This window comes from Adiantum capillus-veneris, chromosome 12 (assembly GCF_014529385.1).
Source record: "Adiantum capillus-veneris isolate H3 chromosome 12, ASM1452938v2, whole genome shotgun sequence".
NCBI classification, from domain to species: Eukaryota; Viridiplantae; Streptophyta; class Polypodiopsida; order Polypodiales; family Pteridaceae; genus Adiantum; species Adiantum capillus-veneris.
This window is the reverse complement of record NC_140942.1, coordinates 128,696,033-128,717,459: the sequence shown is the minus strand read 5'-3', so window position 1 is coordinate 128,717,459 and position 21,427 is coordinate 128,696,033. Positions and strand designations below refer to the sequence as shown.

Below are 21,427 nucleotides of genomic sequence, written 5' to 3'. Positions count from 1 at the left end.
GTAACTCGTTCATTTTGAAGATAAAGATACTCTAGAACAACCTTGTGAAACGTATTAGTACCAATGCAGCGACGACGCTCTCCATGTACAAAATGCTTTAGAGCATCTTCCTCAGTTTCACAAAGAAATTGCTGTAAACCTTTCATCTCAATTTGACCATTTTCTTCCATCATGCTAACAGCTCGCAAAGGCTCTTTCTTGTCAGTCAAAAGATCATAAATAACCTGTGCACAATATTTCCAATCAGAAGCTAAAACTTTCTATAGCTCACTATCTATGAAAACGATTCAAGATATGAGCCTAAGAAACAGGCTCTGATACCATAATGAAACCAATCTATGAGCAATCGTAATCTTACTTTGATCAGAGCTCTTCAAATAGATTACAAAAGTTAAAACGATACTTTGGACTAAACCTTTTCAAGTGCTCTACGAAGGTCACATGATCACAAGTTTAAAACCCGAAGGATGTGTCCTCGTGCGTGCACGAGAAATGAAATGAAATGAAATCAAATGAAATGTTATATTAGCGTCTTCAAAAAGGCCAGAATGACCTATGAGACCAAACTGATACAAAAGTGGTGAATCTGTTACAAAGTCTGGGTACCTTAGTACTAAAGTACTAAGTGTGAAAAGTGTGTGAGTGTGAAAATAAATGTGAAAAACTAAATACAAAGTATTAAATAAACTTCTTAGGAGCATTCTGGGTGTCTGGTTAGAATGCTTCTAATCCTTTGTTGTAGTCTCCTCCGGTGAAGTGTGCTTCTTCATCTCGGTCGTGGTTGTCCCGATTTCCTAAGCTCGATCGCCCCGTCAATGAGGGTGCCTTTGGTATGGATGTGGGTACTCCTTTGTGCTGGCTGCTGGTCTCTTGCTTCTCCTTCCCCTCCTGCTTCTCTCGATCCGAAGAAATCTGTGATCTGCCTCCGAGAGAGAGAGAGAAATGAAATGATATATTAACGTCTTCAAAAGGCCAAAATGACCTATGAGACCATCAGATACAAAATGGTGAGTCTAATACAATGTCTGAAGTACAAGTACAAAAAGTACTGAAAGTAAAAAATGAAAACTGAAATGTGAAATGTGAAAATGTAGAATAGGCCCTCAATGACAATCTGGGTGTCGTGCTAGAATGGCTCTGATCCTCTGCTGGAGTCTCCGCCGATGGAGTGTGCTCCTGTGTCTCGGTCGTGGTCGTCTCGATCTCTCGAGCTCAGTCGCCCTGTCAATGAGGATGCCTCTGGTATGAATGCGGGTACCACCTTGCGATGGTGGTTGTTCTCCTGGCTCCCTCGATCCAAACAAGTCTGTGATCTGTCTCTGTGACTGTTGTACTCCATGTCTTCTCAACAGACTATCTCTATGTTGATGTAACTCAAGTAGATATAAGCCAAGGCATCTCTGATCCTGGTACCTCATGACTCTAGCTCGGGGTCCAAAACCCTCCCTGAATAAGCAATGGAAGCGCCCTCGTATCTCATAATACACAGTGCAGTGGCATATGTAGTGTAGCTCTGTCTCTGGTTCTCTACCGCATAGTTGGCATATCCTAGACTCCGGTGGTATCCCTCTGAATCTACCCGTCTCAATCTCCAGCTGGTGTGAGGATGTGCGAATCTGACCAATAGCACATCGTAGACCATGAGACAAATGAGTGTCCATGTAGCTCGGACGAGTCACAAACCCATCTACCGAAAGTTGGAGAAGATGCTCTTTGTAGAAAGCCATCTTCATGCCAAACTCCTGCATCTGCTCTACCCATGTCCTCCTGGTGTCCAACTGTATAAGATCTTGACGAATGAGTCTAGTGATCTCCGTCTGAGTGACTGGCAGGGAGGGTGCATCCAAGGAATACTGAAAAGGAGGCAATCTATCCATGCTGAGACCATGCCTCTGAAACCATGAGGTCATCTGCGCATACCAACATGATGCGTCTCCTTGCATCGCTAACTGTCTAGAGGACTCAAGAGCCAATCTAGTATATCTGCCTCTATGTGTATCCCATAGACTGTGCATAAAGGACATTGATCTGGTAAGAGCCTCAATCTCTATAGGAGGGGCGGCTACCTCCGCTCGAATAATCGCATGTGGTACGGAGGCCTTGGCTCTAATCATCCGGGATATCAAAAATACCAAGGGTCTTTCCATGTTCCTCCAACTGTCATGATTCACAGATGGTCCCCAAACCTGGACACCATAAAGCATAGCTGAAGCAACCAAAGTATCAAAGAGCCATAGCCTTGTTCGTGGTTCTTGAAACTGAACCTCCGAACACATCCTCTCTAGCCCTCCCAATGCCGCATAGGCTCTGGACAGTCTAGTCTCTGCTGCTCTCCTCAGAGTAAACCTCGGTCCCGTGAATACCACCCCCAGATATGTATATTCATCTGTGTACTCCACAGTGTCCTGACCATATACGAGTGTACGTGCCGATCTCTTGACCCACTGTGATGTGGTGTTAAACACCATAACCTTGGTTTTACCAAGGTTCACAGACAGTCCACTATCCTCTGCAAAGTTGTGCAATGCATCCAACTGTCTCTGCATGCCTTCTGGCGACTCTGATATGAACACAATATGATCAGCATATAATAATAAAGGATCCATGTCCCTGCTAGCTGAGCGCCTCTGTCACCCTCTCTGTCAATGTAGTCAGAGACCTCATCTACATACATACCAAAAAGTGTAGGGGACAAAGGACACCCCTGTTTCACTCCAATAGTGGAATGAACAATGTCAGAAATCCCCTCAAGGGTGCATACCTGGCCAGACACTGAGCCGTATAAAGCCATGATCCCCCATATGATCTCTGTGGGTACTCCCAATTGCAATAACCTGTGCATCAATCTGGCCCTCGGCATTGTGTCAAATGCTTTGCGGAAGTCCACAAAGCAACAATACATCCGTCTCCCATGTGCCCGACCCTCCTCAATAATGGCTCTGAGTGTAAGAATATGGTCCAAAGTGGAGAAACCCCTCCTAAATCCAGCCTGTCCTGCTGCTCGTATGCCCTCACTTTCTGCCCATTTACTCAGTTGCTGTTCAAGAATGGATGCATACAACCGTGCCGATGTGTCCCATATCATAATAGTTCGGTAGTTCCCTGGCACTGTGGGGTTCCCTGCCTTCAAGAGAGGTACAATTGTAGATAACCTCCAAGACTCGGGTAGTCCCTCACACATGACACGGTTAAACAACCGCGCAAGAACCTCTGACAGTAAATCTCTAGCATGTATCAAGTGCTCTGCCACCAAACCATCATGATCATATGCTCGCCTAGTCCTCATCCTGTTAATGGCGTTCTTCACCATCTCAGTGGTAAAGAAGGTACTAGTGGATGGACATGGCTCTAGAGGGTCTGGTAAAGGTGGTTGCCCAGGTACTGTATATAATGATGGTGCATACTGACCCCAAATCTCGGGAGAAGTAATCACTGGAGGAGGTGAGTGCTCATGGAAGAGACATCAGGCCTCATCTGAATCTCGACTCAAAAAGAGCTGATACAAATCATGTTCCATCTGGGCTAAGAAGGCCCGCTTCTTCCGTCGCACTAAACGCCGAAGGGCAATCCGAGACTGTCTATATGTAATGACTCCAAGTATAAGCTTGCTCTGAATCTGAACTCTCATCTCTCTGCACTCCTCATCATACCAACTATTCTGAGGCATGTTCCCAGAACGTCTTCTCTGATCTGGTTCAGTGTGTGGGTATGCCTCTGCTGCTGCGCCATGCAAGATCTCCGTCAATAAAGTGGTGATCTCCTCCACGGTATATACAGGCTCGGCTGCCCACATCCGACTGTAAATCTCCTCCACATAAACTGAGTCCATCTCTGGTGTAAAAGTATACCGTGTGTGTGCAATCCTCTGTGGTGTCTGAGAGGCACTGTACTGGAAAGAGACTAAAAAAGTCAAGAGAGCATGGTCCACTGCTACTCCAACAGGTCTAGGTCCCACACTGAGATCCTGAATATTAGAGATGAAGCTCGGTGAAGTCATGACATAGTCCACTGTACTGGCTCCATGTCTGTGTGGAAACCATGTGAATCCCCCAGACGAAGGAAAAATCTCTAGACCATTAAATATGGCCAGACCATGCGTAGTAGTGATCTCCATGAGATATCTCCCATACTCTGTGTGCTCTCTATCCTGTGAGTGTCTGTCAAGCCCCATCCCCGATATATCCATCTCTCTAAGCATCTCCTCCGAGGTATCATAAAATACCGTTTGGGAGTTGGCCGTCCTGGCATTAAAGTCTCCCAAGAGAATGATATCTCCATCTCTAGAGAACTCCCATATGTCATCATCAAGTATAGAGAAAGGGGACTGATGTGCTAGAGAGAGAGAGAGAGAGAGAGAGAGAGAGAGAGAGAGAGAGAGAGAGAATGAAATGTTATATTAACGTCTTCAAAAGGCCATAGTGACCTATGAGACCAAACTGATACAAAAGTGATGAATCTGGTACAATGTCTGAAAAGTGTGAGATTGTGAAAATAAATGCGAAAAACTAAATACAAAGTATTAGATAAATTTCTTAGGAGCATTCTGGGTGTCTGGCTAGAATGCTTCTAATCCTTTGTTGTAGTCTCCTCCGGTGAAGTGTGCTTCTGCATCTCGGTCGTGGTCGTCTCGATTTCCTAAGCTCAGTCGCCCTGTCGATGAGGGTGCCTTTGGTATGAATGTGGGTATTCCTTTGTGCTCGCTGCTGGCCTCTTGATTCTCCTTCCATTCCTGCTTCTCTCGATCCGAAGAAATCTGTGATCTGCCTCTGAGGTTGTAGTGCTCTTTGTCTTCTCATTAGATTATCCCTGTGCCGATGTAGTTCCAGTAGGTACAGGCCTAGGCACCTTTGATCTTGGTATTCATGACTCTATCTAGAGGTCCAAAGCCTTCCTTAAATAGGCAATGGAAACGCCCACGTATCTCATAGTATACGGTGCAATGGCATACGTAGTGTAATTCAGTCTCTGGCTCCATTCCACATAAATTGCAAATTCTGCTCTCAGGTGGGATTCCCCTAAATCTGCCAAATTCAATTTCCAATTGGTGTGAGGATGTACGAATCTGACCAATAGCACATCTCAAACCATGAGACAGGTGGGTATCCATGTAGTTCAGGCGAATCACAAAACCATCTTCAGATAGCTGTAGGAAGTTTTCTTTGTAGTCAGCCATCTTCGTGCCCAATTCTTGTGTAGGGTCTACCCATGTCCTCTTAGTGTCCAACTGTATAAGTCCTGGCGGATGATTTTATTAATCTCCGTTCGTGTGATTGCCAATGATGGAGCCTCAAGAGAGTTTTGGAAGGGGGGTAATCTTTCCATACTGAACCCGTGTCTCTGAAACCACGAAGACAATTGCGCATACCAGAATGATGTATCTCCTTTCATTGCTAACTGTCGAGACGATTCGAGGGCCAATCTAGTATATCGGCAATTATTTGTATCCCACAGACCATGTATAAAGGACACTGATCTGGTAAGAGCTTCAATTTCTATCGGAGGGGCAGCTAGTTCCGCTCGGATAATCGTGTGTGGTACGGAGGCCTTGGCTCTAATCATTCGGGAAATCATGGATACCAACGGTCTCTCCATTGACTTCCAATTATCCTGATCCACAGATGGTCCCCAAATCTGGACCCCATAAAGCATAGCCGAAGCCACCACAGTATCAAAGAGCCAAAGTTTTGTTCGTGGTTCTTGAAACTGCACTTGTGAACACATCCTCTCCAACCCTCCCAAGGCCGCAGAGGCTCTGGACAATCTAGCCTCCGCTGCTTTCTTAAGAGTAAACTTCGGTCCTGTAAATACCACACCAAGGTATGTGTATGCATCTGTGTACTCTACTGTATCCTGGCCATATGCAAATGTAGGTGCCGATCTCCTAACCCACTGCAGTGTGGTGTTAAACACCATAACTTAGGTTTTACCCAAATTCACCGACAGTTCGCTGTCCTCTGCGAATTTATGTAATGCATCTAACTGCCTCTGCATTCCATCTGGTGATTCTGCTATCAATACAATATCATCTGCATACAACAACAAAGGATCCATGACCCTGCAAGTTGAGCACCTCTGTCACCCTCTCTATCAATGTAATCTGATACCTCATCTATATACATACCAAATAAAGTAGGGGACAGTGGGCATCCCTGCTTTACTCCAACGGTGGAATGAACAATGTCGGAATCCCCTTCTGGAGTACGTACATAACCAGTTACTGACCCATATAAGGCCATGATCCCCCAGATAATCTCTTTGGGGACCCCTAACTCTTGCATTTTGCGCATCAATCTGGCCCTTGGTACTGTATCAAAAGCTTTCCGAAAATCCACAAAGCAACAATACATCCTTCTCCCGCTTGCTCTTCCTTCCTCAATAATGGCTCTGAGCGTAAGAATATGATCTAGAGTGGAATAACCCCTCCTGAATCCAGCTTGTCCTGTTGCCCTTATGCCCTCATTCTCTGCCCATCTACTCAATTTTTGTTCCAGAATGGATGCGTACAGTCGGGCCAATGTGTGACCCACCATAATGGTACGGTAGTTCCCGGGCATCATAGGATCCCTTGACTTGAAAATAGGTACGATAGTAGATAATTTCCAAGATTCAGGTAATCCTTCACACATGACCCGATAAAACAGACGAGCAAGGACTTCTGAAAGTAGATCCCTTGCATGGATCAGATGTTCTGCTACTAGACCCTCATGATCATATGCTCTTCTTGTCTTCATCTTATCAATGGTTTTTTCCACCATTTCTGTAGTAAAGAAAGTACTAATAGCAGGGCATGGCTCTAGCGTATCTGGTAATGGAGGCTGTCCAGATACCATATATAATGATGTTACATATTGACCCCAAATCTTAGGAGAAGTAATCGTCGGAGGCGATGAGTGCTCGTGAAATAAACGCTAGGCCTCATGTGAGTCCTGACTCAAGAAGAGCTGATATAAATCCTTCTCCAGTTTGACTAAAAATGCCCTTTTCTTGCGACGTACTATACGCCGAAGAGCAATCCGAGACTGCTTATATGTTATGATCCAAGTGTAAGCTCTTTCTGGACCTGGGTTCTCGTCTCTCTGCATTCCTCGTCGTACTAACTGTTTTGAGGCATGTTCCCAGATCCTCTCTTCTGATCAGGCTGAGTATGTGGGTATGCCTCTTGTGCTGCTCCATGTAGTATCTCTGTTAGCTGAGAAGTAATCTCCTCTACAGTATATACTGGCTCGGCTGCCCACATCCTATTATAGATCTGTTCTACATAGACTGAATCAGTCTTTGGTGTGAAAGTATATCTTGTGTGCGTCTTCTTCCTTTGTACTTGAGAGGCATTGTATTGGAAGGAGATTGATAAGGTCAAGAGAGCATGATCCACTGCAATCCCGACCGGTCTGGGTCCCACCTTAAAGTCCTCGATACTAGAAATAAAGCTTGGTGAAGTCATGACATAATCCACTGTACTGGCCCCATGCCTGTGCGGGAAGCATGTGAATCCCCCAGATAAAGGGAAATTCTCTAGACCATTAAGTATGGCCGAACCATGTGAGTTGCCATCTCCATGAGATGTCTCCCATATTCAGTGTGTTCTTTATCCTGTGAGTTTCTAGTAAGCTCCTCCTGTGATAAATCCACTTCTCTGAGCATTTCCTCAGAAGTATCATAGAATACTGCTTGAGAGTTGGCCGTTCTGGCATTAAAGTCTCCTAAGAGAACGATGTCTCCATCTCTAGAGAACTCCCATATGTCCAGTGTGACATAAAAACGCGTTTCATGCAGATGAAACCCCGAAACCTATGAAACGTTTTGCCGAAACGCATGAAACGGACAAGCATTTTTTATGAAACGTTTGAAATTGGGGCTTTTTTTCCAGAAACTTTGTTCAATAGAAGTACTTTGCTAAATGAATCAATGATGCATCAGTTATGATTCATGAAACTAGTGGCTGTGTTTTAACTTTCATCAATACTGAACATCTCTTTGACCGTGCTCGCTTGAAGTCGCTTCTAAGCAGTGAGCACTGAGCAGTGAGCATGTCTCTCTCTCTCTCTCTCTCTCTCTCTCTCTCTCTCTCTCTCTCTCTCTCTCGTGGACATTAAAGTCTAGAGTCATGTGTGCTACATTGTATACATATTTATCATATTTTATTAATATATAATTTAATGTCATTTATGAAACCTGTTTCATGTTTTTGACGCTATGAAACGAAACGTTTCAAAACCTCGAAACCCCGAAACGATCGAAACCACGAAACGTTTCATGTCACACTGCATATGTCATTATTCAATATGGAGAAAGGGGATTGTCCTTTAGGTGAGGAGTAGACTGATGTATTTGGAGGGAAGTAGCATATAGCGATATATAGAAATCTACCTGTCTCGGCTGTCATTCTCACCCACATATACCTTGCTTGTTCATCTTTCCGGATAATCTGTAGTAGTGGTTTCAGCTCCTCTTTAAATAAGACTGCTACTCCTCCTGAACCCCGGCTACCTTGTAGAGATCTCTTGTCTGGTCGACCAACTGTTTCCCATAAATACCCCTTCACATGTGGCATAAGCTGTCCCGGTATTTGGTGTGTCTCTGAGTAGAAAACTATGTCTCTGTCCCTAAAGCTGTCTTCAAAGGCACCTACATCTAGCCTATATGATCCATTACAATTCCACGCCGCTATCCGGAGCGTCGCCCCATAGGTCTCGTACCGTCATGATGAGCGCTTTTCCAGAATCACTACTTTCCCTCCTCTATAAAAGGCGATTTTCCCCTTTTCTCTTGCTGCCCTGATCTCTGGCATCAACTCTTGCACGTGTGCCACTTGTGCCAATGTAAGGTCATCTCCCAGGAAAATACCGGTTTTCTTAAGAGTTGGCCTCTTCTTTAGAAATTCTTTCCTTATTTCTATATTCGGGAAGCGGAGAATAAGTGCCCTATCCTTTACGTTTCCCTTCTCATCGATTCCTTTCTTGCCCACTCTCCATGCACTTGTGTGAGTAGGCTCTGTGATGCCCATGAGTTGTAGCAGTTCCCTCACTTCTTCATCTACATTCTCTTTGTCTTTGACTCCTGTGACCCGCAAATGCAGAGCCTGAGTCTTCCTTTTCTGCTCTTCCTCAATGGTCATATTAATAATGGTGGAAGTAGGTGTGGTCTCAGGCATCTGGGCCTTCCCTTTCTTCGCATCCTCAATCCATTTCTCTGCTTCATCAACCTTTTCTTGTGTCTTAACAAGACGTTCCGCCTATGAAGATGCCGTTTTCCATTTCTGTTCATCTCCTTCCCGTAGAGCTTTCATTTGATCCTTCATGTCCTCCAGCTCCTTGAGCACCGAAGGTTGGTCGTCTCCCTTCTCCTTAGTTGCAGATTTGCAAGCCGCAAGTTCTCCTTTTAGCTCCTTGATTATTGCATCTTTTTCCTCCATGTGCTTTTCCATATTTGTTCTCCATGCTTCAAAACTTGCTACTGCCTCATCGAGTTTCTTTTGCATAACGCATTCTGTTACATTTACTTCGGCCTTGATTAGGTTTCTTAATTCCGTTTTCACGATCTGAATTTCCTCATTCTGTATCCCCCGGATCTCTCTCCTTAGTTCTCTCATCATGTCTCCATACATGGAGTTCCTGTAGCTCTCGGCGTTCGCGTGCATTTCCTTCCTAATGTCATCCCTCATATAGTTTAGCTCTGATTTGAGCATCACCTGGACCTTCTCCATCAGTAGCTCAGCATGTATCCTGGAGGTTTTCCCAACGCGTAAAGATCCTGGTGATAGTACAGTATCTCTGTTTCTCCGTTTGAAAGTAGCCGTTGTTTTTTTTGGGGTGGTGTAGCTATCTACACCTGGCCCTTCCCCTTCGGTAGGCGGGTCCATCGAACCCGAGCCCCAAATGTGGGATAGGGTACTAGGGTACTAGGGCGGGACTGAAAGTATGGAAAACTTAACCAGTTTACCTTAAGGCCTTAAATCTCTTTAAACTTGGACGCAAAGAGAAGGCTTAAAATATTTTTAAGCTTAAAATTTACCTTAGGGCTTAAAATTGAAATAAACGTAAGGGATATTGACATCCTACGCGTAGAACAGCTGGGGCGACTGCTGGACTTGCTACGCGTAGAACAGCTTGACGTGCTACGCGTAGGACTGCGCGGGACATCAGGGCAGCGCGAACCTCCAGTTCACTCGCTATACTACTGCTCACTCCCCAAATCTGTGTGCGCTGCCTGCTGTAACGTTACTCCAGTGCGTGCGCTACCTGCCTGCTTGCTGTTCAGAGATGGCGATGGGGCTGCTCACCAGCTCGTCACCTGCTCGCCAGCTGCTCACCTGCTCGCGCTGCTTGCTGTAACCACCTGCCTGCACATTTCTGCTCGCGAACAGCCACCTACCTGACCTAACCCTACTTGCGACCTGACAGAGAGAGCAGCAGAGACCTGCATTAGCATTAGCATTAGCATCCCAGAGTTTCTTCCCCTTGCTCCTGATCCCCTTGCATCAGGAGACTTGCTACTGTTTTGGATACCAAGATCGGAGATGCTTGGGTCTGTTCTTGCTTGAGTTGAGGAGACATAGAGATTGCTTGTTGAGGCGACCAGAGAGACAAACTTAGCGGCAGGTCACGGACCAAAACCCTCCCTGAATAAGCAATGGACTCACCCGCGAATAATCAGAAGCCTCATCTACATACATACAAAACAAAGTAAGAGATAGCGGGCATCCCTGCTTCACTCCAATAGTGGAGTGAACCTAGGTAGAAATCCCCTCGGGAGTGCGTACCTGCCCCACAACTAATCTGTATAAAGCCATAATCCCCCAAATGAGCTCTGTGGGTACCCCCATGACCTGTAGTCACCGCATCAGTCTAGCTCTAGGTACTCTATCAAAAGCTTTGCGGAAGTCCACAAAGCTACAATATATCCGTTTCCCATGTGACGTGCCCTCCTCAATAATGGCTTGTAGAGTCAGGATGTGATCAAGAGTAGAGAAAACCCTCCTGAAACCTGCCTATCCTGTTGCTCGAGAATGGATGCGTATAACCGTGCTAATGTGTTCCCGATCATAATAGTACGGTAGTTCCCAGGCTCCATAGGGTCTCCTACCTTTAGGATAGGCACGATAGTAGACAAACTCCAATCCTCACACATAGCACGGTTGATGGTGAAGAGTAGCTCTGGGTCGTCAAAGTCGTAAGTATCACACTGTCTGCTCTGTGTCCTGGCGTTGAAATCCCCCGTGAGGAAGACTTCACCGAGTCTAGAGTACTCCATGATGTCCTCCTTGAGAGTGTATATGGTGAGTGTAGCAGGCTACAATGTCACTTTCACAGGACACACAATTAGTACAGTTGGTCTGGTCTGGTTCACACTGGACGGACTCTCTGGGCTAGGTAGTGACGTGGCAGGGATACGGACTGTGGTCTAGTGAACATCGTGGCCAGGTCACCACCACCACTCAGTTTGGGGATAGACTTAGATGGCTGACATTTATGAGCCGTTGGTGGCTCTTTATGGTTGTACATATGAGGTAGTAGCTATTAGGTCATCATTATCATCTTCTTCATATATGGTCCAGCGTCGTCGTCTAGAGAGTGAGTCTATACACACAACACGTCTGCACCATCCCTGCACATCTGAGCCTCGACACCCCCTTTGTACTTGTGAGTTCCGGGCTGGAGCTGAGGGTGCTGCCACGCCAGAGTCTGTACTAGTTTCTTTGAGATAGTCGAGTCCATATGTTCTGGTCTGCTGCTGTGTCTCTGTGTTGATTTGCTGTTATCTATTGTTTCTCGTGTTTTCATTCCGTTTTGAGTGAGATGTCATGCATATTGCATTGAGGAGCACCCACTGTAGAGAGCGCGACTCACTATTCGCGCTACAGGTGCTCTCATTTTTGGCACGCCCGGTGGGACCTCAACTGAAGTCTCACTCTCTATTGAGGTACAAATCGAGAAGCTAGCTGGTTTACCTAGCCTCGCCTACTTCGCCTTGCTCAGTGCAGCCTGCTGATCTGGTCCAGTTTCACCCTAGACAGCTTAGTCTAGCTGACCTAGTTTCTCGCCCTGCTAGTCTGGTCCTCTCTCGCCCTGGTCCAACCAAGCTCTCGTCCTTGTCTAGACCTTCCTCGTCCCTGGTCCAGCCAGGTGGTCTAGTCACTCGCCCTGGTCTAGTAGAGTCTAGACCGGTGTTCAGCAGTAAGCACCGTTCCTCAGCTGCCCCCTTCTACCCACGTAGTTACCCCACAAAATAAGCTACAGCTGGTAGAGGAGCCATCAGGTGTCCTCACTCGGGCCCAAAGAGCCGCTCTCGGTCTTAGCATTCCAGCAAGTTCAACTCCCCCACACATTCTCACAACAGTGGATCGTCTGCCTTCAGCTGGCGCCAAGCCCTCAGTTAGTGACAAGCAAGAATCCAAATCTTTGCTCTCCGATCTTGATGAAGCTTTCTTGGAAGCAGTTTCAGATCTACAGAAGATCAAGGTACCAGAGAAACCACTGGTAGAACAAGAAAAGCTTACAGCAGAGACAGTCTTGAAGAACACTTTCCAACAAGTGTTCCTCTGACATGTTGCGGCTAGATGCGAGTTTCAGAACTGACACCCTTGCAGTTATTCAATCCCTTTACCCCGGAGCAGGTTCTAGTGGCGGGCACCTCCCAGTGCGACCATTAGAGTCCTATATGATATCCAATCCCGCTCCTCCCCTCACTGATTATAGAAGCCCTCGCCTGACAATGTCCATCTTGGGTCGGCAATTTTCAGGAGTAATTGTGGATGGTGGATCTGACATCAATATGATGTCTGAGTTCACTATGATGGCTTTAGGCCTGCAGCCTACTCAACCTGCCCCTTTCACAGTAACATTGGCCGACCAGAGGACAGTATACCCTGTGGGCATAGTGAAAAAGGTGCCTCAGCTGCAGGTACAAGATTTCACTTTTAGTTTGGATTTTGTTGTGGTTTGTCTTCACAGGTGGATCGCGGATTTCCCTTGCTCATCGGTAGACCATGGCTGCGACACACTAAAGCACTTCATGATTGGGGAAACAATGCCATGTGGATACATACTCTTGGCTCCCCGATGCAACCAATTCGCTTAGAGGGAGATATGGATCCCGTCATGCAACATAGTTCTTTGTCCCTAGCAACCAGCCTCGAATTGGAACAGCCTACTCCACCTGACGGGTCAGATGAGGATCTGTTGGAGTGGTTGGATGCTACCAAATCTATGCCTTGTTATGGAGTCTCTATTCACTCTTTGCTTGAAGTTACACCCTCTTCCAATGTTTCCACAGTAACTAAACCTAATGAGCCACTTGAGCCAACTCAAAGGTTGAAGGTCACAGAGAATACTCCTGATGCGCCCTTGGTGGAAGCCTTTGAATTTAGTGAGCCCATGAAGAATCATAGAAGCGGAAAGAAATCCCCTCTACAGAAGTTCACCCCCCTTCACCATCAGCCCCAGTGTCTGCTTCTTCGACAAGAACAAAGCTCTCCTCTGTGTCTAGCGAACTCCCTTCGCAGAGCTTCCTCAAGACGGGATACAACCAAAAAGATGTTGATTTCAAGCCTGATAAATTCCTTGCTCATGCTCATGAAATCTCTCTGCTCCATGTCATTCCAGCCTCACCATTCCCTACCCCTACCCAACCCCTCCGTGCCCTCGCCCCCCCCCCCTACCCACCCCCTCCCTTTGCCCTCGCCCCTATCCACCCCCTAATCGCCCCTACCCACCCCCTCCCTACCCTCGTCCCCTACTCACCCCTCGCCCCCCCCCACCCACCCCCTCCCTTTGCCCTCGCCCCTACCCGCCCCCTCTCTTGCCCTCACCCCTACCCACCCCCTCTCTTGCCCTTGCCCCTGCCCTCCCCTTACCCACCCCCTCTCTTGCCCTCGCCCCTACCCACCCCTGCCCTACCCTCGCCCCTATCTAGCCCTCCCAGCCGTGGGACCTCGTTGCCATCCCGTTGCTGTAAATGCTTTTCGTTCTGCCATCACGATGGAGCTGATGGTGAAGGGGGGTGAACTTCTGTAAGCGTGGACTAGGTCATTTTCCTCTCACTATGGTTATGGAGGATAAAGATGCGCTGGATCCAAACCGAGCATATCTCTTTGCTGTGGAGCCTCAGTCTGTTTTGCCAATTGGGATTCTTGGACTATGCAATCATACTAGGTTCCGGTCTATTCAAAGGCTTAAGGCGTTTGCAAGCACTGCAGTGTTTTTAACTCCACTTTTGAGGCATGTAAGGTCATGGTTGGGTCTAGCACCTGCTTCAAGAAAGACGTACAAATGCGGTACTTAGTGGTTTTCTTTCAAGTTTTTTCAGTATTTCCTCTCACCGAGACGGTGAGCGGTCTTGTGGCGGACAACCTGTGGCAGGCTACAGTGTCACTTTCACAGGACACACAGTTAGTACAGTTGGTCTAGTCTGGTTCACACTGGACGGACTCTCTGGGCTGGGCAGCGACACGTGGCACGGATACGACGGTGGTTCTAGTGGACATCGTGGCCAGGTCACCACCACCACTCAGTCTGGAGATAGACTTAGATGGCTGATATTTATGAGCTGTTGGTGGCTCTTTATGGTGGGACATGAGTAGTAGCTGTTGGGTCATAGAGATCATCTTCTTCATATATGGTCCAACGTCGTCGTCTAGAGTAGTGAGTCTATACACACAGCACGTCTGCACCATCCCTGCACATTTGAGCCTCGACACCCCCATTGTACCTGTGAGTTCTGGGTTGGAGTTGAGTGTGCTGCCACGCCAGAGTCTGTATCGGTTCTTTGAGATAGTGGAGTCCTATGTTCTGGTCTCCTCTGTGTGATCAGTTGTTATCTAATGTTCCTTTGTTTTCAGTCTGTTTTGAGTGAGATTGTCACGCACATTGCACTGAGAAGCACCCACTGTATAGAGCACGACACATTATCCGCGCTACACATGGGATATGGGTGGGTTCATCCCGCTAGATCAATACAAACGCCCATGGGATATGGAGAGCACAATCATCGACAATTTGGGGGAGGTCCTCCATCACGGAAACAATTTGACTACTACCCTCAGGGATTTCAACAGCCTGACACCTTTGGCTCCTTACACACGTGTCATCCTCACAGACGGCTCCTTATGACGGCTTTGCAGGCGCACATTGTCATTGGTGTGCGAGTTGGTGGCCTTAGTACACTTCAGGCCAGGTACTCCTATCTGCCGAGCAGCAGGTGGTTGCTCCTTTTGCTGAGAGTCTCTTTGTGGAGAGCACTCATAGAGTCCAGAGTTTTCCCATCGATCTGATGGCTCCACCTCCAGAGTGTGATACTTCGGTTGCAGCAGTGGCTACAACTCTATCTCTTGGATGACAAATTCAGGAGCTCACCATTGTACAGATGCAGTACCTAGTGGTTTTCTTTCACAGTTTTTCAGTATTCCTCTCGCCGAGAGGGTGAGCGGTCTTGTGGCAGGCAACCTGTTAGCAGGCTACAGTGTCACTTTCACAGGACACATAGTTTGGTCTGGTCTGGTTCACACTGGAAGGACTCTCTGGGCTGGGCAGTGACGTGGCAGGGATATGGACGGTGGTCTAGTGGACATCGTAGCCAAGTCACCACCACCACTCAGTTTGGGGATAGACTTAGATGACTGGCATTTATGAGCCGTTGGTGGCTCTATATGGTTGTACATATGAGTAGTAGCCTTTGGGTCATCATTATCATCTTCTTCATATATGGTCCAGTGTCGTCGTCAAGAGAGTGAGTCTATACACAGCACGTCTGCACCATCCCTGCACATCTGAGCCTCGACACCCCCTTTGTACCCGTGAGTTCTGGGCTGGAGCTGAGTGTGCTACCACGCCAGAGTCTGTACTGGTTCCTTTGAGATAGTCAAGTCCATATGTTCTGGTCTGCTGCTGTGTCTCTGTGTTGATTTGCTTTCATCTATTGTTTCCTGTGTTTTGATTCTGTTTTGAGTGCGATGTCACGCACATTGCATTGAGGAGCACCCATTGTAGAGAGCACGACACACTATCCGCGCTACAAGTGCTCTCATTTTTTACAGTGAGTGTGTATCATCCTCCTCTCCTTCGTGTATATGAACCTCCTCTGTATCTCCTCCGCCTGTCTGTGCAAACCTAGAGCCGCTCGGTGCAAAGTAGAAAATGGAAATGTAGTTAATGTGCTCCTCGGATAGCTCAATCCGTACCCACATGTAGCGTGCCTCTGGATCGCAGGCTACTATCTGTATCCTGCTATGGATTTATCGGCGATACATGACTGTAACTCCATCGAATCCTCTAGAGGTGTTGTGCTGTGTGCACTTCCTGTGTGTAGACTCCCATTGATAGTCCTGTACTCGAGGGAGGCCTCTCTCGAGACCCTCATGTGTCTCTGAGAGTAGAATGAGATCTCGGTCATGTATTACCTCCTCTTGTCTCCCTGGGTGTGTCCGCAGAGAACCATTGCAGTTCCAAACTGCCATACGTATCTCCTTGTATAGTGTCGGCTGCGAGTCCCTATGTGGCGGTGTGAGCGGGATGAAAACACACACAGCGCCTCTATAACGACCCGACACACACTCTTGGGAAGATACACACACACACTATGGGGCACCACTCGGCTTAGACAACACACCTGGCCGAGACAGGGAACACACCTCTGGAGTGAGAGGAGAGAGACTATCCACTTGCCCACTCCACACAGACACACACACACACACACACACCCCCAAAAAACTCAGCTCAAAAGAGGAGAAATTCTGATGTTTAGATACAAATGAGCTTGGGCCAACACCAATGGGGCAAACAACTCACACAATATGGGTAAAAGATACCAGATACAATCACAAACTAGAGCAGAAACTTCGCTCATAGGAGAAACTTACACAGAAAAACAGCAGGAAAAGAGTGAGGAATTTGGCAAAATGGACAGCGCCATCGCATCCGGAACGGCCCAAAACCACAGTCTACAATGTCAAAGTGCTCAAATCCGACCTCGGATGAGCAGTTTACGGCCAAAACAGGCTCCAAAAACACCAAAAACACACCTGCGGCTGTTCCTCCTCTCTTCTCCACGTTTTTTCTGGTCTTCTCTCTCTTTTTTCAGTTCCCACACTTAGCTTTATTAGTTGGGCACCCTTGGCCTTTTAGATGACCTCAAACGGACCCCGAACAGGCCAAAAACTGACCTCGCAGTGCATAGTTGTCACCTTCTTGCATCATTTGCACACCTGGCACTCAGCTTTTTTCCAATAATGCATCTCGCCACCACGTGAAGTGGCCCCAAAAAGTGGTCCTAATGATGACCTTTCTGCATAATTATCACAAGGAAACACCCACGTTGTGTTCGTACTTCTCCACATGCAAGTATTGACCCCGTTCGGCCTCCTGACGCCACTAGATGCCATCTGACGCACCTGCTTACCTCATGTCGTCGGCCCACGGATAGCTTCCTCGAGAAGTTTTACGCGCTACCAACTCCTCCTTATTGTAGAAAAAACACACTGGTACTGGTAACGATGAAAATCGATGCACTATGTACATCCTGTCCTACCTGTACACATGTGGGTCCCACGTAACCACCTGGCTGTGGAAAATGGGCAATCCTTTATTTTATGCACCATGCATGTGTATGTACATATGCGCAATCCATTTCTCCAAAAAACTCCTGACATAATTTGCCCACCCCCTAGCCTGCTAGAGCATTCATGCTCAGCAGCAGCACTAGTAGATGCTCATTCCACCTGGATCAAAAGGCCAAAGGCATATCGCCCGATTCACAAGAAGCATCATAACACCACACCTACATTTGTCAACAATCAACCAAAATGCACCATAGGCATATCCAACTAACACATCCGCTGTGTCTGGAGTTCCAAACGCATAAATATTGCATGCCACATTCAACCCAACCGATAGAGACAACTCAAGTGACTCATCACCTGGCATCTTGGCTTCACCAGCCATAGCAGCAACCTGCAAATCATGCACCCAAGTAGCTAAAAGCATTGTGTGAAGGTAAAGTTGTTGATATCCAAAGCACAAAAGTATCCCCACAGCACACATATCCCTAGCATAGGCATCCACATAGCTGAGATTGGACTCATATATGCCAAACTCCTTCTCATCATCATAAGCATACTCATCATCACACATAACTTCATCCACATCATAATCATGGCTATCACCACCATCCATAGCTTCTAGCATGGGTTCATCAGTCTCCAAGAATACAGATCCCTGCTCTAAACCACAATCATGCTCACAAATTGGTTCAATCACTGCACATACATCAAAATATGGCTTTAAAACAGGCTCCACATCCAACAAATCCACAAAATGGCTCTCAACCTTGCCCTCTTCCCTAATTTCCAAGGAACTAGTATCCAAAGATACATGCTCATCATCAATAACCTCAACCTCACACTCACACCCAGAATCACAAGGTACACAAGTAGCCAATGCATCCTCTTCAAGACTTTTCAATCCTGTATCCAAAGCATTACTCACCTCTTTAGGCTCTTCCATAAACCTGTCAACCTGCAAGACCTCTTTAAACTTCACAATAGACCTTGGGAAGAAACGAGAAACATCATAGGATAGGCTACTTTTCACCTGCTTAGGCTTAACTTCATCTTCCATGCCAAATCCATCTTGCACATGCATACCTGTACTGATACCATGTTCCTCAAGACGCTTAAACTTCCATTCCTTGTGCTTTGCAATGCATACCGCATCTTCAAAAGACTCGGGCCTCTTCAACTCAACTTTGAACCGCAAACAAGGTGACAAACCATCAACAAAAAAACTTTTCTTCAATGAATAAGGGGGGGTCTCATCCTTAAGAGCAACACACCAACAAGTCCATAAATATGTAAAACCTTGTACATAGGCATCAACACCTTGACAATAACCTTGCTTAAGAGCATTGAGCTCATTCCATACTGCATTTGCATCTTCAAAAACCTGGAAACGCTCTAAAAAAGCTTCTATAAACTTGTCAAGACTCAAACCATAAGAAGAAGCCACTCCCTCTTTAGCTTCCAAATCCATGAACCAAACACGGGCCTCATCTTTCAAAACCAATCCAAATAGCCTCAAAATCTTGTCCTCATCACACATATTGTTGCTTATGCATGCCACCTCGACTTGCTCCAGAAAGTCTTCCGCATCTTCACCACTTCTTCCATGAAATTCCGGATAAGAGAAAGCCATGGCTACCCAAGTTTAATGCTTTAAGAACCCCTTCGAACACACGTGCAAGAACCCAAGACTTTTGACTGACTCAATTTCCAGAAACTTCAATAGAGCTCAACTTTAGATAAGGACAAACAAATGCACATCAAATGAGTTTTCATAGTTGATCATTGGAATTACAACAGGTAAAGGACATTCCAGTATCTCCCTTAATCTTCTTGGCCCGAACATGAACGCGCTGCTGGAAAAAAATCTTCCTGGACACATGAACATTTATCTGGATTCTTTGAGTTAAATGAAATGGAGTGAATTGAGGGCCATTTTGATCATCCATTAAAGCCAACCATGAAGCTCCCAAGAAGGCACACCTGACTTAACCTCTGATTTTGCCAAAATTTCAGCAACATAACAGCATAAATGGCTCAAAATACCAAAAAACCAGCCATCATAACTTGGGAAAATTTCGACAGAGTTTCCCCAGAAGTAGAGCAGTAGGAACCCAAAATATAGACTGTCTATGTATGCATAAACTGTCAACAATAGAACCAGAGCATCAAGTAGGACTCACTAGTACATAGCCTATGGCGAGGTCACGAAAAGGGTACTCCAGCTACTTGTACCTCTGTGAATCACTTGTACCTGTACCTGTCCCTGTAACCTGTAACCTGTAATCCCGAATCTCGAAGCTCGAAGCTCGAAGCAGAAGGTACTCGAAGAAGATCCTCAGTGGGGGCACCAAAAGAATGTGAGCGGGATGAAATCACACAGCGCCTCTATAACGACCCGACACACACTCTTGGGAAGATACACACACACACACTATGGGGCACCACTCGGCTTAGACAACACACCTGGCCGAGACAGGGAACACACCTCTGGAGTGAGAGGAGAGAGACTATCCACTTGCCCACTCCACACAGACACACACACACACACACACACCCCCAAAAAACTCAGCTCAAAAGAGGAGAAATTCTGATGTTTAGATACAAATGAGCTTGGGCCAACACCAATGGGGCAAACAACTCACACAATATGGGTAAAAGATACCAGATACAATCACAAACTAGAGCAGAAACTTCGCTCATAGGAGAAACTTACACAGAAAAACAGCAGGAAAAGAGTGAGGAATTTGGCAAAATGGACAGCGCCATCGCATCCGGAACGGCCCAAAACCACAGTCTACAATGTCAAAGTGCTCAAATCCGACCTCGGATGAGCAGTTTACGGCCAAAACAGGCTCCAAAAACACCAAAAACACACCTGCGGCTGTTCCTCCTCTCTTCTCCACGTTTTTTCTGGTCTTCTCTCTCTTTTTTCAGTTCCCACACTTAGCTTTATTAGTTGGGCACCCTTGGCCTTTTAGATGACCTCAAACGGACCCCGAACAGGCCAAAAACTGACCTCGCAGTGCATAGTTGTCACCTTCTTGCATCATTTGCACACCTGGCACTCAGCTTTTTTCCAATAATGCATCTCGCCACCACGTGAAGTGGCCCCAAAAAGTGGTCCTAATGATGACCTTTCTGCATAATTATCACAAGGAAACACCCACGTTGTGTTCGTACTTCTCCACATGCAAGTATTGACCCCGTTCGGCCTCTTGACGCCACTAGATGCCATCTGACGCACCTCCTTACCTCATGTCGTCGGCCCGCGGATAGCTTCCTCGAGAAGTTTTACGCGCTACCAACTCCTCCTTATTGTAGAAAAAACACACTGGTACTGGTAACGATGAAAATCGATGCACTATGTACACCCTGTCCTACCTGTACACATGTGGGTCCCACGTAACCACCTGGCTGTGGAAAATGGGCAATCCTTTATTTTATGCACCATGCATGTGTATGTACATATGCGCAATCCCTTTCTCCAAAAAACTCCTGACAGCGGCCTTGCCATCGATGATGACTCGGCCGTCTCGGTAGGAGTCCCATTTTCCCTCTTTGCGTGCTTGTTGTACTCGAGGCATGCATGCTCTTCTATGTTCCACTTGCATCTTTGTGAGGTCATCATCAAGGTAGATGGGTGACCCCGTAGACCTCGTAGTATGACCCTCTTGCGGATGAAGAGGATACGTGCTTCCTCCGATGGAAATTAAAGGATAAGAGGCCTCTTCTTGGTTGGGTCTTTGCCGGCTCTCCAAGATTTGGTGAAGGGAGTTGGGTCTTCTCTCTTGTACCCAAGTTTGGTACATAGGACTTCGCCGTCTTTCTCGGGGGTGGAGTCTTTCCCTTCCTTCATGCCGGTGACTCGTACCTTTA

General features: G+C 46.7%; 1 protein-coding gene across 12 annotated transcripts in view; it reads right to left on the bottom strand.

Moving 5' to 3' along the window:
- The window catches only part of LOC147446495 (kinesin-like protein KLP1), a 181,004-nt gene that overhangs the window by 89,861 nt on the left and 69,716 nt on the right, over positions 1-21,427 (bottom strand). For all 12 annotated transcript variants that reach the window (XR_015189870.1, XR_015189875.1, XR_015189869.1 and 9 more), the window contains one exon: positions 42-224. Coding sequence is in view for 3 of the 12 variants with exons in the window: in XM_086525707.1 (XP_086381833.1) it covers positions 42-224 (183 nt within the window). In the remaining 9 variants the exon portion in view is untranslated. The remainder of the gene's footprint in view (positions 1-41; positions 225-21,427) is intronic.